The 15,630-nt window shown below is 39.4% G+C and overlaps 1 protein-coding gene across 3 annotated transcripts in view; it reads left to right on the top strand.

The window, feature by feature from the left end:
* The window catches only part of SOS2 (SOS Ras/Rho guanine nucleotide exchange factor 2), a gene marked incomplete at its 3' end in the record, with an annotated part of 86,955 nt that overhangs the window by 34,732 nt on the left and 36,593 nt on the right, over positions 1-15,630 (top strand). For 2 of the 3 annotated variants that reach the window (XM_080708175.1, XM_080708174.1), the window contains exons 7-8: positions 4,139-4,249; positions 13,555-13,653. In XM_080708175.1, the coding sequence (XP_080564301.1) occupies positions 4,139-4,249; positions 13,555-13,653 (210 nt within the window). The remainder of the gene's footprint in view (positions 1-4,138; positions 4,250-13,554; positions 13,654-15,630) is intronic. The other variant, XM_080708176.1, reaches the window with a different exon arrangement.

The raw sequence follows: 15,630 nt of genomic DNA, 5'->3' as shown, positions 1-15,630 counted from the left end.
TTACAAGTGTGAACCACTACGCCTGGCTTTGAAAATCATTTTAAACGATTATAAAAGTAATGTAGCTCATTGTAAAAATTTTCAAAAAAGTAGAGACAAGTATAAATAAATTGGAAATCACTCCCAGAGGTAATTTATCCTTATAAAATTTATTTATTCTTAAAAATACTTATCTAGGCTAGGCGTGGTGGTGCACGCTTGTAATCCCCGCACTTGGGAGACAGAGAAAAGAGGATCGTGCAGGTTCGAAGCCAGCCGCACTGGCTTAAGAGACCCTGTTTCCAAAAGTAAAAAAGTATAAAATAGGTCTGGGAGTGTAGCCCAGAGGTAGAAGGGCTTCCAGGAACCCCAGTACCACCAAAAAAAAAAAAAAAAATTTCTAGCCGGGCGTGGCATGGTGATGCACACTTGTAATCCCAGCATTTGGGAGGCTGAGACCGGAGGATCGTGGTTCACAGACAACCTCAGCTACTTAGTGAGGCCCTCCTCATTGCAGTGAGACCCTGTTTCAAAATAAAGAATAAAAAATAAAAATAAAAAGACCGGGTGTGGTGGCGCATGCTTGTAATCCCAGCATTCGGGAGGTTGAGACTGGAGGATCGTGGTTCGTGGACAGCCTCAGCTATTTAGTGAGGCCCTCTGTGACTCAGTGAGACCTGGTTTCAAAATAAAAAATAAAAAAAAAATTAGGGCAGGGGGTGTATCTCGGAGGTCAAATGACCCTGGGTTCCATCCCCAAACCTGAAAAAAAAAAAAATAGAATTGGCCAGTAGGTGTAGCTCGGAGGTCGAATGCCTCTGGGTTCCATCTCTAGACCCGCAAATAAATACATAAATAAATAAATATACTTTTCTGAGTTGGGTGTGGATAGTGGAACACGCTTATAAGCCCAGTACGTGGGAGGCTGAGACAGGAGGTTCACAGTTCGCGGACAGCCTCAGCTACTTAGTAAGGCCCTCCACTTTTTAGTGACCTTGTTTCAAAATAAAGAATAAAAGCCGGGTGTGGTGGCGCACACTTGTAATCCCAGTGCTTGGGAGGCTGAGATAGGAGGATTGCACAGGTTCAAAGCCAGCCTCAGATACTTAGTGAGGCTCTCAGCAACTTAGTGAGACCGTGTTTCCAAAATAATGTATAAAATAGGTCTGGGAGTATAGCCTGGAGGTAGAAAAGCCCCTGGGTTACACCCCCAGTATCACAAAAAAATTATAGAAAGAAAGAAAGAAGGCAAGAATGAAAGAAAGGAAGGAAGGGAGGGAGGGAGGGAGAAAGGAAGGAAGGAAGGGAGGGAGGGAGGGAGGGAGAAAGGAAGGAAGGGAGAGTAAATAAAAAATAGAGTTGAGGCTGTAGCTAGGAGGTAGAATGTCCCTGGGTTTCACCCCCCAGTACTGGAAAAAAACCAAAACTTTTCTGTGCATCATACAAATCTATTTGTATTTATAAGAACATGATATACTTATTTTATAACCTATACTTTTTTGCCTGTATGTCTTGAACATGTTAATAAATATACTTAAACACAGTTTTTTGTTTGTATTTTTTTGGTACTTTGGATTGAACCCATGGACATTCTACCTCTGAGCTACACTCCCAGCTCTTTTTCTACCTCTGAAGTACACTTGCAGCCCTACTTTATATTCTTTATTTTGAAACAAGGTCTCATTAGGTTGCAGAGGGCCTCACTAAGTAGCTGAGGTAGGCTGTGAACCTGTGATCCTCCTGTCTCAGCCTCTTAAGTACTGGGATTACAAGCCTTTGCCACCCTGCCCAGCTTTTTCTTTTTTTCTTTTCTATTTTATTTTATTTTATTTTATTTTATTTTATTTTATTTTATGGTTCTGGGGATGGAACCCAGGGACATTCGACCTCTGAGCTACACCCACTGCTCTTTTTATTTTAATTTTATGTCCATTTTGTAGGACCAAAAACTTATAGGAGAGCCAAGCACGGTGGTACACACCTTTCATCTAGTACTTGGGAGGCAGAGGCAGGAGGATTGCAGATTTGAGGCCAATCTCAGCAATTTAGAGAAGCCCTCAGCAACTTAGTGAGACCCTGCTTCAAAATAAAAAATAAAAAGGGCTAAAGGTGTAGCTCAGAGTGAGATGCCTCTGGGTTCAATCCTTACTAACATAAACACACACACACACACACACACACACACACACACACAACATATAGGATGGAAATAATTCAGTTAAATTGGACATGGTGGCTCATACTTGTAATCGCAGTACTTGGGAGGCTGAGACAGAAGGAACGCAGATTTGCAGACGTCTCAACAATTTAGACTCTCAGCAACTTAGCAAGACCCTGTTTCCAAATAAAAAAATATATAAAATAGGTCTGGGGGTATAGCCCAGAGGTAGAAGATCCCTGGATTCCACCCCCAGTACCACAATATATATATTTAATTACTGAAGCATAACCAATATATTCAGCCTTAGTCTTTTTTTTTTTTGGCAGTACTGGAGCTTGAACCCAGGGGCATTCTACCTCCGAGCTCACCTTAGCCCTATGTTTTATTTTTTATTTTGAAACAAGGTCTCACTAAGTAGCTGAGGCTGGTCATGAACCTGTGATCCTCCTGTTTCAGCCTTCTAAGTACTGGAATTACAAGTGTGTACTACCATGCCTGGATTTAGTTCTTAATAGAATATTTTCTATTATGATATTGGTGGTCTCATGAACTTACTGTATTCATTATTTGCTTATTTATATCATGGTTCTAAAAATACTATATTTTAGCCGAGCGTGGTGGCGCACGCTTGTAATCCCTGCGCTTGGGAGGCTGAGAAGGAGGATCGCGCAGGTTCAAACCCAGCTTCAGCTACTTAGGCTCTCAGCAACTTAGTGAGACCCTGTTTCCAAATAAAATATTAAATAGGTCTGGGGGTATAGCCGGAGGTAGAAAGCCCCTGGGTTCCACCCCCAGCACCACCAAAAAAATAAAAATAAATAAATAAAATAGTATATTTTTTATTCAGGTTATGTATGTAAAACATAATATTTACCAGTTTAACTGTTTGTGGTGGTGGTTGTTTTTTTTTTTTTTTCTTTTTGTACTGAGTACATCCCCAGCACTATTTCAACCAGTTTTAGGTATACATTTCAGTTGGTACTAATTAAGTTTACAGTTTATACAGACTATCATCACTATCCTGTTCTAAAACTTTATCACCCCAAACAAAACCTTTTTTCGTGTGTGTGTGGTACTGGAGATGGAACACAGGGGCCTTCTGCCTCCGGGCTACACTCCCAGACCTATTTTATATTTTATTTGGAAACAGGGTCTCACTAAGTTGCTGAGAGCCTCACTCAGTAGCTGAGGCTGGCTTTGAACCCGTGCTATCCTCCTGTCTCAGCCTCCCAAGTGCTGGGATTACAAGTGTGCGCCACCACGCCCGGCTCAAACAAAACATTTTTGGAAACAGAGTCTTGCTAAATTAATGTACACTTGGCTTGATTCTGCAGTTCTCCTTTCTCAACCTTCCAAGAACAAATTATAGGCTTTTGCCACTGCCTCCCAAGTACTGGGATTATAGGAATATGCCACCATGCCTGGAAAATACCTCTAATCTGAAAATCCAAAATGGGAAATACCCTGAAATCCCAAATTCATTTGAATGCTGCCTCAGAGTGCTCTGAAATCCAAAACATCGTGAGCACCAGTTAGAACTCCAAAGGTTTTGGATTTCAAAGCATTTCGGATTTCCAGTTTTCAGATTAGGTATGTTCTACATGTTTATACCTGGAATGGAATGCTATTCAGTCATAGAAAGGAATGATGTTCTGACACACGCACTGACATGGGTGAACCTTACAACATCATGCTAAATAAAGTGAGCAGACAAGGCTGGCACAGTGGCACATGCCTAGAATTTGTTCTCAGGCTTTCAGCAACTAGTGAGACCATGTTTCCAAATAAATAAAATGGAACTGGGGGTATAACTCAGAGGTAGAATGCCCCTGGATTCTATCCCCAGTACTACAAAATATAGTAAGAAAAAAAGAGTAAAAAGTAGAGATGAAACCTTGTTGAGGACATTAAAAAAGGCTTACCCTTAAATAATCTGTACCATAGTAGTAGAAGAGATGTTCTTTTAAACCTAACACATTTTCATTTTTTTAAAAATAGGAGCAAGCATTTGATCCTTATGAAACATTATCACAGGACATTCTTTCACCAGAGTTTAATGAACATTTCAGTAAGTTGATGGCCAGACCTGCAGTTGCTCTACACTTTCAGGTAAACTTATAGTGAATGATATTTTGTTTATAAAAAAAAATAAGGAAATATTTTACTATCTTACGCTTCAAATATTTGTAATTCTGCAGTTATTTCATAAAGCAAGTGAGAAAAATTCCATTAGTCTTTCAGATTCTGTTCATTTGAAGCCTATTTTAAATGGTCTTCTATTGTTCTGTCTTGTTCTTTTAGTCTTATCTTAATGTAGAAATCTTGTACTTTGGTGTCACAAATCCTGCATGACCAGACAAATCTGGCACATTCTGTATGAGGGATAGAGGAACCTGGAGAGCTATTTCAGCGTTATATTCCCTACCGGAGGAAGATTTGGAGAAATCATAAAGAGTTGTGAATAATTTAATATATAAAGAAATTTCTCTATCAGCTCCACAATTTAAAAGAGATAAATACTGTGTTGAGGGAGAGTATGCAGATTTCTTGGTTTAGTAATGTAGTTAGAAAAAATGAAAATAAGCGAAGAGACACAAAGGCAACACTTTACGAAGGTTCCGTTGGCACACAGTGATGCTGACTTACCTGTGGGAACTTTTGCGTCCAGCTCTTTCCTCTCAGCATATGAATAGTTAGATCTGTACTGTCCCCAAAACAAACAAACCTTCACTCTGTCTACTTCATTCTTTCATCCTTTACTTTGCAGTCAGTTATCTTCATATCATTTTTTCCATTTTTCTTCACAACACTACCGTCTGTGTTCTAATCGGGATATTAACACTAAAAGGTACCTCTGACAATTAGCTTAATAGTAAAATCCAGGGTTTTATCTATAGTATTTGTTAATCCTCCTCTTGTCCTCGGTTCCCATGGTACTCTTTTTCTTAGTTCTCATCTTCTTTCATTGCTTCTCCTTAGACTCCTTAATTATAGGTTTCCCTACTAATGTTATCAGCCTCTGCTTTTCTGGCCTCCATTGCTCTTCTCCAATGACTTCATCCATATCAGTATGCCAATGACTTTGTTTCTAAGCCATGACTCTTCTGAAGGCTTATTTCTATGCCTATACACTTTCATGTAACAAGTTGCCTTGAACTGATTTACTTGGATATCCTGTAGACAATTAAAATATAACATGTTTAAAACTGAATTTAGAAAACAGGGTATGTGGTGCACACTTGTAATCTTAGTAGGCTGAGACAGGAGGATCCTGGGTTCACTGCACAGCCTCAGCTACTTAGTGAGGCCCTCTGCAGCTTAGCGAAACCTTGTTTCAAAATAAAGAATAAAAAATAGGGCAGGGGGTATAACTCAGAGGTCAAATGCCTCTGGGTTCCATCCACAGACCCGGAAAAAAAAAAAAATAGGGCTGGGGATGTAGCTTGGAGGTAGAATGCCCCTGGGTTACATCCTCAGTACCCCCCCCCCCACAAAACCCCCCAAAAACCAAAAACTGAATTTAGATCTGGGCATGGTGGCTCATGCCTGTAATCCCAATACTTGGGAGGCTAATATAGGAGGATCGCAGGTTTGAGGCCAGCCTCAGCAACTTAGCGAAACTCTCCGCAACCTAGCAAGACCCTGTTACAAAACAAAAAATAAAATAGGGCTGGGGATATAGCTCAAAGATAGAGTGCTCCTGAGTTCAGTCCCTACTACCCTCACCTCCCTCTGTCTGTCTGTCTGTCTGTCTGTCTCTCTCTCTCTCTCTTTCTCTCTCTCACACACACACACAGACACACACACACAGATATTGTACACTGCTGTTCTTGAATCTGCTTCTCCTCATGTTTCAGCCTCTTAAGTGCTGGGATTATAAAGATGTACCGTGATGTGGGCTGCTGATCTCATTCCCCAGGGCTCGGCCCTCATGTCTTAATCACCTCCTAAAGGTCCTACCACTTAATATATTACATTAGGGATAGATTTTAGCACGTCAAATTTGAGGGAACACAGACATTCAGACTATAGCAAATACTGAAATTAATATTTATGAAAATAATTGACTGGTTTTTTTGTTTGTTTTTGTTTGGTTTGGTTTGGTACTGGAGATGGAACCCAGGGGCATTCTACCTCCGAGATACACACCGAGCCCTACTTTTTATTCTTTATTTTAAAACAGGGTCTCACTGAGTTGCAAAGGGCTTCACCAAGTAGTAGCTGAGGCTGTTCTTGAACTGCAGTCCCATCTCAGCCTCCCAAATGCTGGGATTACAAGCGTGTGCCACCACGCACGGGTAATGAGGATATTTTTAAAATGAAGTGTATTAGATTCTTTCTCACCTTAAATATTGGTCTTGTCATCCAGATGTGGTGGCGCATGCCTATTATCCCGGTTGTTGGGAGGCTAAGACAGGAGGATTGCAGGTTTAAAGCAAACTCTAATAACAGTGAGACTCTCCGCAATCTAGTGCGATCCTATTTCAAAAAATAAATAAATAAAAATAAAATGGTGTCATTATTTGTCTTAAGTGGAGAAACACTAGCAAGTTAACTTTAAAGACATTTAAAGTCATCTTGAATGACCTTAAAATCCTTATACTCTCATTTGTTCTTCAGAGTAGTAATGTTTAAAACTGGGGTTTATTATCCCTCACTACACACTAATATTTTTCAAGGAACATAAAGGCAGAGATAGCTTCAAGGAAATCACTTCAGAATTTGCCTAAGACCCTGTTTGTATATTATAAATTCTCTTTTCCAACTTCTCTTATTACACACTGATCCAAGATGTTAAAAACCCCCGTAGCACCAACTAGAAGGAAACAACAAAAAACCCCAGGATTGCTTCTCCAAGTTCACTGAGTATAATTTGAGTCTGTCCAAAAGAAAGATATAGGATAATTATTGATAAAAACTCTTGGGAGCCGGGCGTGGTGGCGCACGCTTGTAATCTCCGCACTTGGGAGGCGGAGACAGGAGGATCGCGCAGGTTCAAAGCCAGCCTCACTGGCTTAAGAGACCCTGTTTCCAAATAAAAATATTAAAAAATGGATGTCAGGGAGTGTAGCCCAGAGGTAGAAGGGTTTCCAGGAACCTCAGTACTACCAACAAAACAAAACAAAACAAAACAAAACAAAAAAACCTCTTGGGAGGGAAATGTCTTATCTATATCTTGTCATATTTATCTAAGAATTAAAAGAGATGTTTATCACAAGGGCAAATAGTAGCGTTTTTAAAAAAATATAGCCAGGCATGGTGGCACATGCTTGTATTCCTAGTACCTGAGAGGATGGGACAGGAAGATCGTAAGGTTGAGGACAGCCTCAGCTGCTTAGTGAGGCCCTGCTTCAAAATAAAGAATAAAAAGTAGGGCTGGGGGGTGTAGCTCGGAGGTAGAATGCCCCTGGGTTCCATCCTCAGTACTGCAAAAATAAAAAATATTAAAAAAAATTTTTTTTATTGGTGAACTGTATTCATACATCATAATGGGATAAAAAAAAAACTTTTGTAGACATACATGCACATATCGCCCAATTAGCCCCTACCCGATCCCCACCCCGTTCCCTCCCCATCCCTCCTTCCCATGCTTGGCTTAGTGGTTGACATCTAGTATTATAGCAATTTATCCAAAATTAACAATGATAATCTCACATAACAGCTTCATTTGTCTGATACCAAGCTTTTGATGCCTTAAAGATAACATTTCATTGTTTCTTTTTGTTTTCTTTCTTACCAGAGAATATTTTTTCTTTTTTTTTTTTTTAGGTGAAACTATCATACATTTATTTATTTATTTTTCAGAAAAAAATCTATCCTAATATGGAATATGGACTCTAGATACCCAAAACGATCTCGTAAAAGAACAAAGCTAGAAGATGTATATTTTCTGATTTCAAACCATATAAAGCTACAATAATTGTGTGCCGGGCGTGGTGGTGCATGCTTGTAATCCCCGCGCTTGGGAGGCAGAGACAGGAGGATCGCGCAGGTTCGAAGCCGGCCGCGCACGCTGGCTTAGGAGACCCTGTTTCCAAATAAAAATGTAAAAATAGGTCTGGGAGTGTAGCCTGGAGGTAGAAGGGCTTCCAGGAACCCCAGTACCACCAAAAAAAAAAAAAAAAAAAAAAAAAAGCTACAATAATTGAAACAGTGTTGTAGTACTGTTATAAAAGCAGATATATAAACCATTGGAGTTAAATAAAAGCCTAGAGCTAAATTCTTCCCTATATTGTCAAGTTATTTTTGACAAGGTTTCCATGAACATTTGGTGGAGGAAATAATCTTTTAACTAAATATTGTTGAAAAATAATAATGACATGAAAAAGAATAAAATTGGACTCTTACCTAACACCATATACAAATATTAACTAAAAATAGATTAAAGACCTAAATATAAATCTTAAGACTATAAACTTTTAGAAGAAAATCTGGGTCATAAAACCTCACAACATTGAAAATGGCAGTGATTTCTTAGATATGATTTCAATGGCACAGGCAACAGAATGGTAAACAAACTCCCTAAAAAAAAAATATATATTGTATATCCAAAGACAATGTAAACAGAGTTAAAAGTTACTGATAGAATGGGATAAAATATTTCCAAATGTTATATCTGAAGGTATATTAATATTCCAACTAGAAATCCTAAAAATTAGCAACAATAAAAGCAAACAATACCATTTAGAGATAGGTAAAAGACTAACGTAAGTAATGAATCTCCACAGATAACCAATCTTAGTTGTCTGTTGGATGGAAACTCTTGTTTCTCTGGTTCTGATGTGTGTTACCTATTTCTTCTTTGTAGTTAATCTCTTTGAGTATTTTCTCTAGCGCTGGATTTGAAGACATAAATTCCTTCAGTTTCTGTTTGTCATGGAAGCTTCTTATTTCCCCATCTAATTTGATAGAAAGTTTTGCTAGGTAGGAAATTTTTGGCTGGAAGTTGTTTTCTTTCAGAGTTTGGAATATGTTACTCCAAGCCCTTCTGGCTCTATTGACTTGGTTTGGGAAGTCTGGAGTGATTCTAATTGGTTTGCCTCTGAATGTCACTTGGCCCTTTGCTTTTGTTGCCTTTAAGATTCTCTGCTTGGCTTCCACATTGGTCATTTTGACAATTATGTAGCGTGGGGATCCTCTTTTCCGATCCTGTCTAAATGGAATTCTGTAAGTTTCCTGGACCTGTGTATCGACCTCTTGCTCTATGTTTGGAAAATTTTCTGCTATTACTTCCTTGAAGAGATTGTTGATCCCTTTGGTTTCACTTTCTTTTCCCTCCTCTATTCCAATTATTCTTAGGTTAGCTCTCTTAAAATGGGCCCATATTTCTTCAATATCAGATTCCTGCTGTCGGATATTTTTTCCTAGATTAGAAACTATGCGTTCATTTTTGGATTGCTCATCTTCTAAGAGCGAGATTCTGTTCTCCATGTGGTCTAATCGGTTGTTTGTGCTTTGAATTGAGGCCTTTACTTCATTAATTGCATCCTTTATCTCTTTTTGGCTCTCTCTGAATTCTTTTCGAAACACCTCTATTATTTCTACAGCTATTTTCCTGATTTGATCTTCTAGAAATCTCTGAATTTCTGTTTTATCGGGTTCTGATGTTGTGGGGTTATGGGCATTCATTGCTCCATTGTTATTCCTCTTTCCCATGATTTTGGAAGTGTGTGCCTTCTCTGGGTTCTTCCCTTGGGTCACTACGACTTCACTTAAGGTGCTCTGGATCTTGAGTCTGTGGTATCTCAGTCCCCCTACTCTTTTACTAGGTTGTATCGCAGAGTCTCAGACCCAGGGAGTCAATCGAGGCTGTTTTAGACCATGGGGGGTGCCAGGTTGGGCGTTCTCCTATGGTGTGATATCTCTGCCACCACCACTCCCCCACTGGGTCATCCCTGGGAGTGCAGTACTGGAATTTATTCTCTAGGGGCCGCAATTTGACTCACTGTTGTTGAGTGCGCTGATGGAGCTGTTGTGGACTCGGTGAATTCGCTGCTGCTGCCGCTGGTGGCAATATGGCGCCGTTGCCATGCCCTCAGCCATGAGGCTGGCATATTTCTTCTCTGGTTTTGAGCTCCGCTCTGAGTCCCTGCAGAGTGTGCTGAGCCTAGCCACTAGGAGCTTTAGATGCTCCCTGCGCTGAAAAATCTGCCGAATTCCGCCTGGCTGTTCTGCAGCGGCTCACCTTGGCTCGCTGCCCGCCACTCCTCTCTGGAGCCTGGTGAGCTGTTGAGTGCGTTGGTCTAGAGCCATCCAGTGAACTCACCACTGCCGCCAGCAGTAAGGTGCTGCTGCTGCGTCCTCGGCCGTGAGGCCGGCGTATCTCCTCTGTGGCTCTGAGCTCTGTTCTGAGGCCCCCTCTTCTCTGGGGCCTGGTGCTGCAAGGGAAGATCAAAAATATTTTTATTGTTCACTGTAATTTTACAACAAAGTAATATTCAAAATGGATAAATTCAAACATGCATGCAGCACTTGGTGTGTGTCCTTCCCAATCCTATCCCATGCCCCCCACCTCCGCCCTGTACATTTTAGTGAGATTGGTGGTGATACTTTCTTATATAGATATAGCATTATTTGAACTGTTTCCTTCATCACTTCTCCTTTTCCCCTCTCTGCCTCTCTCTCTTCTAGTCCCCTTCCACTGTTCTCCCTCCTCATTTATCTGAAGTCCTTTTGTTTCCTATTTTCAATCCATTTATCCGTTGATTGGTTTCTAGGTTGGTTCCATAATTTGACTTTTGTGAATTGTGCTGCTGTAGACATGGATATACATGTGTTACTATAGTAGTCTGACATAATTCTTTTGGAATGATACCGAGGGGTGATATAGGTCATATGGTGATTCCACTTTTAGTCTTTTTGTTGTTGTTGTTGTTTGTTTTTTGGTACTGGGGATGGAACCAGGGACATTCTACCTCTGAGCTACACTCTGAGCCCTATTTTATTTTATTTTGTTTTGTTTTATTTTGTTTTATTTTATTTTATTTTATTTGAAACAGGTCTCACTAAATTCCTGGGACCTTGCTAAGTTGCTGAGGCTGGCTTCAAACCTGTGTTCTTCCTGCCTCAGCCTCCCAAGTATTGGGATTACAGATGTGTGCCACTGTTTCTGGATCCATTCCTGGTCTTTTGAGGAACCTCCACACTGATCTCTGTTGTGGTTGTACTAATTTTCATCCCCACATCCTCACCAACATTTATTATTATTTATATTCTTGATTTCTTGGTGATGGTGATTTTAACTGAAGTTAGATGGACTCAGCGTAGCTTTGATTTGTATTTTCCCGATTGCTAATGTTGAACATTGTCTCATGTATTTATTGACCATTTGTATTTCTTGTTTTGAAAAATGTCTATTCAGTTCAATTGACCATTTTTTCCTGGGTTTTGGGGTGTCATGGGTTCTTTATATAATCTCCATATTAGTCCTCTATCAGAAGAGTAGATGACAAAGATGTTCTTGTTCTATAAACTCTCTTCAGACTCTTGATTGTTTCCTTTTTTATTTTTTCAAAAGCCTTTTAATTTGATACCATCCTATTTATTTATTCTTTGGTTTTATTTCCTGAACTTCAGGGGTCTTATTGAGGAAGTTTCTACCATATGTTGAAGAGTTGATTCTATGTTTTCTTCTAGTAATTATAGTTCCTAGTCTAATTTCTAGTTCTTTGATCCAGTACTTCATCATTTGGGAAAGGGATGAGATGTTAAATTCTTATACCTGAATATACTAAGTTGGAACCAAGTTTCTTTTTTTGGTACTGGGGATGGAACCCAGGGGCATTCTACCTCCGAACTATACCTCCAGCAGTATTTTGTTCTTTATTTTGAAACAGGGTCTCACTGAGTTGCAAAGGGCCTCACTAAGTAGTAGCTGAGGCTGTCCATGAACTGCAATCCTCCTGTCTCAGCCTCCCAAATGCTGGGATTACAAGCATGCGTCACCATGCCCAGGTTTATTCTTTTTTTTTTTTTTTTTTTTTTTTTTTGGTGGTACTGGGGGGTTCCTGGAAACCCTTCTACCTCTGGAATACACTCCCAGAGCTACTTTTATTTATTTATTTATTTTATTTTATTTATTTATTTATTTTTATTTTTATTTTTATTTTTGGTGGTACTGGGGTTCCTGGAAGCCCTTCTACCTCTGGTATACACTCCCACGGGCTACACTCCCAGACCTATTTTTTAACATTTTTATGTGGAAACAGAGTCTCTTAAGCCAGAGAGGCTGGCTCCGAACCAGCGCGATCCTCCTGTCTCCACCTCCCAAGAGCGGGGATTACAAGCGTGCGCCACCACGCCCGGCAATTTTTTTTATTTTGGAAACAGGGTCTCTTATGCCAGCAAGGCTGGCTTCGAACCTGCACGATCCTTCTGTCTCCACCTCCCAAGCGCGGGGATTACAAGCGTGTGCCACCATGCCCGGCTTTTATTTTTTATTTTGAAACAGGGTCTCACTGAGTTACAAAGGGCCTCACTAAGTAGCTGAGCCTGGCTGTGAGCCACGATCTTCCTGTCTCAGCCTCCCAAGTGCTGGGATTACAAGTGTGAGCCACCACACCCAGCTGGAACCCGTTTTAAGGTCTTCCTGATGCTTCCCCTCTTTGAGACTATGGTATTAATATGCTCATTTGAATTTAAAAAATGAAATCTGGCTCCTTGACAAATTGTCTGGTCGTGCTGGTTGTATTGTCGGTGAAAATTAGCTTTGTCAATTAAGTTACATAACAAATGTTCTTAAATTATATGAGCTAAGTTTGAAATGTATTCAATCTTTGATGAAATATATTTTTCACACTTAGAGTATATATCATTCTTCAGAATACATACTTCATAATTATTTAAACTTAAAATATTTCTATTATTGTATAAATATATGTAAGAGAGTTTGTAGATAGCCGGGCGTGGTGGCACATGCTTGTAATCCCAGCATTCGGGAAGCTGAGACAGGAGGATCGCAGTTCATGGACAGCCTCAGCTACTTAGGCCCTCTGCAACTCAGTGAGACCCGGTTTCAAAATAAAGAATAAAAAATAGGGCAGGTAGTGTAGCTCAGAGGTAGAATGCCCCTGGGTTCCATCCCCAGTACCGAAAAAAAGAAAAGTATGTAGCTTTTCAGAATTCCTTTAGGATATTTAGAAGTCTAACTATTTGAAGACAAGCTGTACAAGACTAATTTGAAAATTATTTAGCCATATAAATGAAGAAATATATATATATTTAAGTTATTTGATAACTTTAAGGCAGGGAGAAAAGAAACTTGATTTATGGCACTTCAGTTTCAGTATAGGGTGTGCTTTCCATTATAGTTTGATAGATCTGTATCTTGTATTTTTAAAAACTATCTTGTTAGGCACTGCTGTTATATATTCTTGATACCAGCGATACATTACTCTTATCTTTTCGTTTTATAGTCCATTGCTGATGGTTTTAAGGAAGCAGTTCGTTATGTCCTTCCACGCCTTATGCTGGTGCCTGTGTATCATTGTTGGCATTATTTTGAATTATTAAAGGTAAGGCAAATGCTTCTGGCATCAAACATACATGTGTTTATGAGGCCTAAACTCTAGTTTTTACTTGATTTTTTTTTTTTTTTGGTGGTACTGGGGAATAGAACCCAGGGGTACTTCTGGCCCTGTTTTATTTTTTATTTTGAAACAGGGTTTCCCTAAGTTGCTGAGGACCTTGCTAAGTTTTTAAGGCTGGCTTCGAGCCTACAATGCTTCTATTTCAGCCTCCCAAGTATGGTAATTATAGGTGTGTACCATCACACACAACTTCACATTATTTTTAGTACTTTAATACTTTTTGTTTGTAAAAATAAAATATATTAGGGCTGAAAATGTATTTGAGTGGTAAAATAATTGCCTATTCTAACTTCTGTTCTCAGCACTAAAAAAGAAAAAAGTGTGTGTGTGTGTGTGTGTGTGTGTGTGTGTGTGTAAAATTTCCAGGGATTTTGGAGAAAATCCTGTATATTTTGCTTATTTTCAAATACTTCCCAAATGGTAGACAGACAGAAAATTTCGTCATTATCATTTCATCAATAGAATCTCTGCTTATCAATGCAATAGAAGAGTTTACTGTTTTTTTTTTTGTTTTTTTTTTGGTGGTACTGGGGCTCCTGGAAGCCCTTCTACATCCGGGCTACACTCTTAGATGCCTATTTTTATATTTTTATTTGGAGACAGGGTCTCTTAAGTCAGGGAGGCTGACTCCGAACCAGTGCGATCCTCCTGTCTCTGCCTCCCAAGTGTGGGGTTTACAAGTGTGCACCACCACGCCCGGCGAAGAGTTTACTTTTTAAAATTAATTTCTGAAGGCATATCTACCAGTATTCTAGTTCTTGTTGTATATAGATACTAATTTGTATGCATATCATTGTTGTAAATTTTCATTTTATTTTAACATTGAAAAAATAATTTTTGAAATTGACATTTTCCCCACATGAATTATAGCATTCTTCCTCTTACGGTTATGACCAAATTGCATATTTTAGAAAATATTCTCCCTCTCTTTTTCTCTGTCTGTCTGTCTGTCTGTCTGTCTCTCTCTCTCTCTCTCTCTCTCTCTCTCTCTCTCTCTCTCTCACACACACACACACTCTCTCTCTCTCTCTCTCTCTTCACAAAATGATTCTTTGCTTTATGTTATAGACCAACCACTAGTTAAAATCACATTGGCCAAGTAGCCTTAAAGTCTAGTGATTGGTGGCAAAAGTAGCTATGGACCCAGGTTGATGAATCAAGCCATCATAGCCAACCTTTTGTTTCTAGATGAGATATAATAGTGATAAAACCCATCTTGTGCCAGGTGCGGTGGTGCATGCTTGTAATCTCAGTACTTGGGAGACTGAGACAAGAGGATCACAGGCTCAAGAACAGCCTTAACAAGTAGTAAGACTCCCATCAACCTAGTGAGACTTTATTTCAAAGAAATAAAAATAAAATAGGGCTGGGGGTGAGGGTAATTCAGAGGTAGAATGCCCCTGAGTTCAATCCCCATTACAAAAAAAAAAAAAAAAACACACACACATAAAACTGATCCATCTTGTAATCATCCAGATGGAGGAAAAATAAGTTTCAAATCTGCCGGGCGTGGTGGCGCACGCTTGTAATCCCCGCACTTGGGAGGCTGAGACAGGAGGATCGCACAGGTTCGAAGCCAGCCTCAGCTACTTAGTGAGACTTTCAGCAACTTAGTGAGACCCTGTTTCCAAATAAAATATAAAATAGGTCTGGGGAGTATAGCCTAGAGGTAGAAAGCCTCTGGGTTCCACCCCCAGTACCACCAAAAAAAAAAAAAAAAAGTTCCAAATCTAATTAAATCAGGACTTTAAAATGTTGCAAATCTACAGGGCAATTTTAAGACTAATGATAGGTCTTCTAAGAAGATATGGACATTATCTAAAAAATTTTTAGTAATCCAGATTAATATATGGAGCTGTGTATTTATTATTCATATGAATTCTGCAGTCTTTTTTTTTTTTG

The sequence above is a fragment of the Muscardinus avellanarius genome (genome assembly GCF_963383645.1).
Source record: "Muscardinus avellanarius genome assembly, chromosome: 12".
NCBI classification, from domain to species: Eukaryota; Metazoa; Chordata; class Mammalia; order Rodentia; family Gliridae; genus Muscardinus; species Muscardinus avellanarius.
Note: the sequence above shows the minus strand (reverse complement) of the source record. Positions and strands in the feature narration are given on the sequence as shown.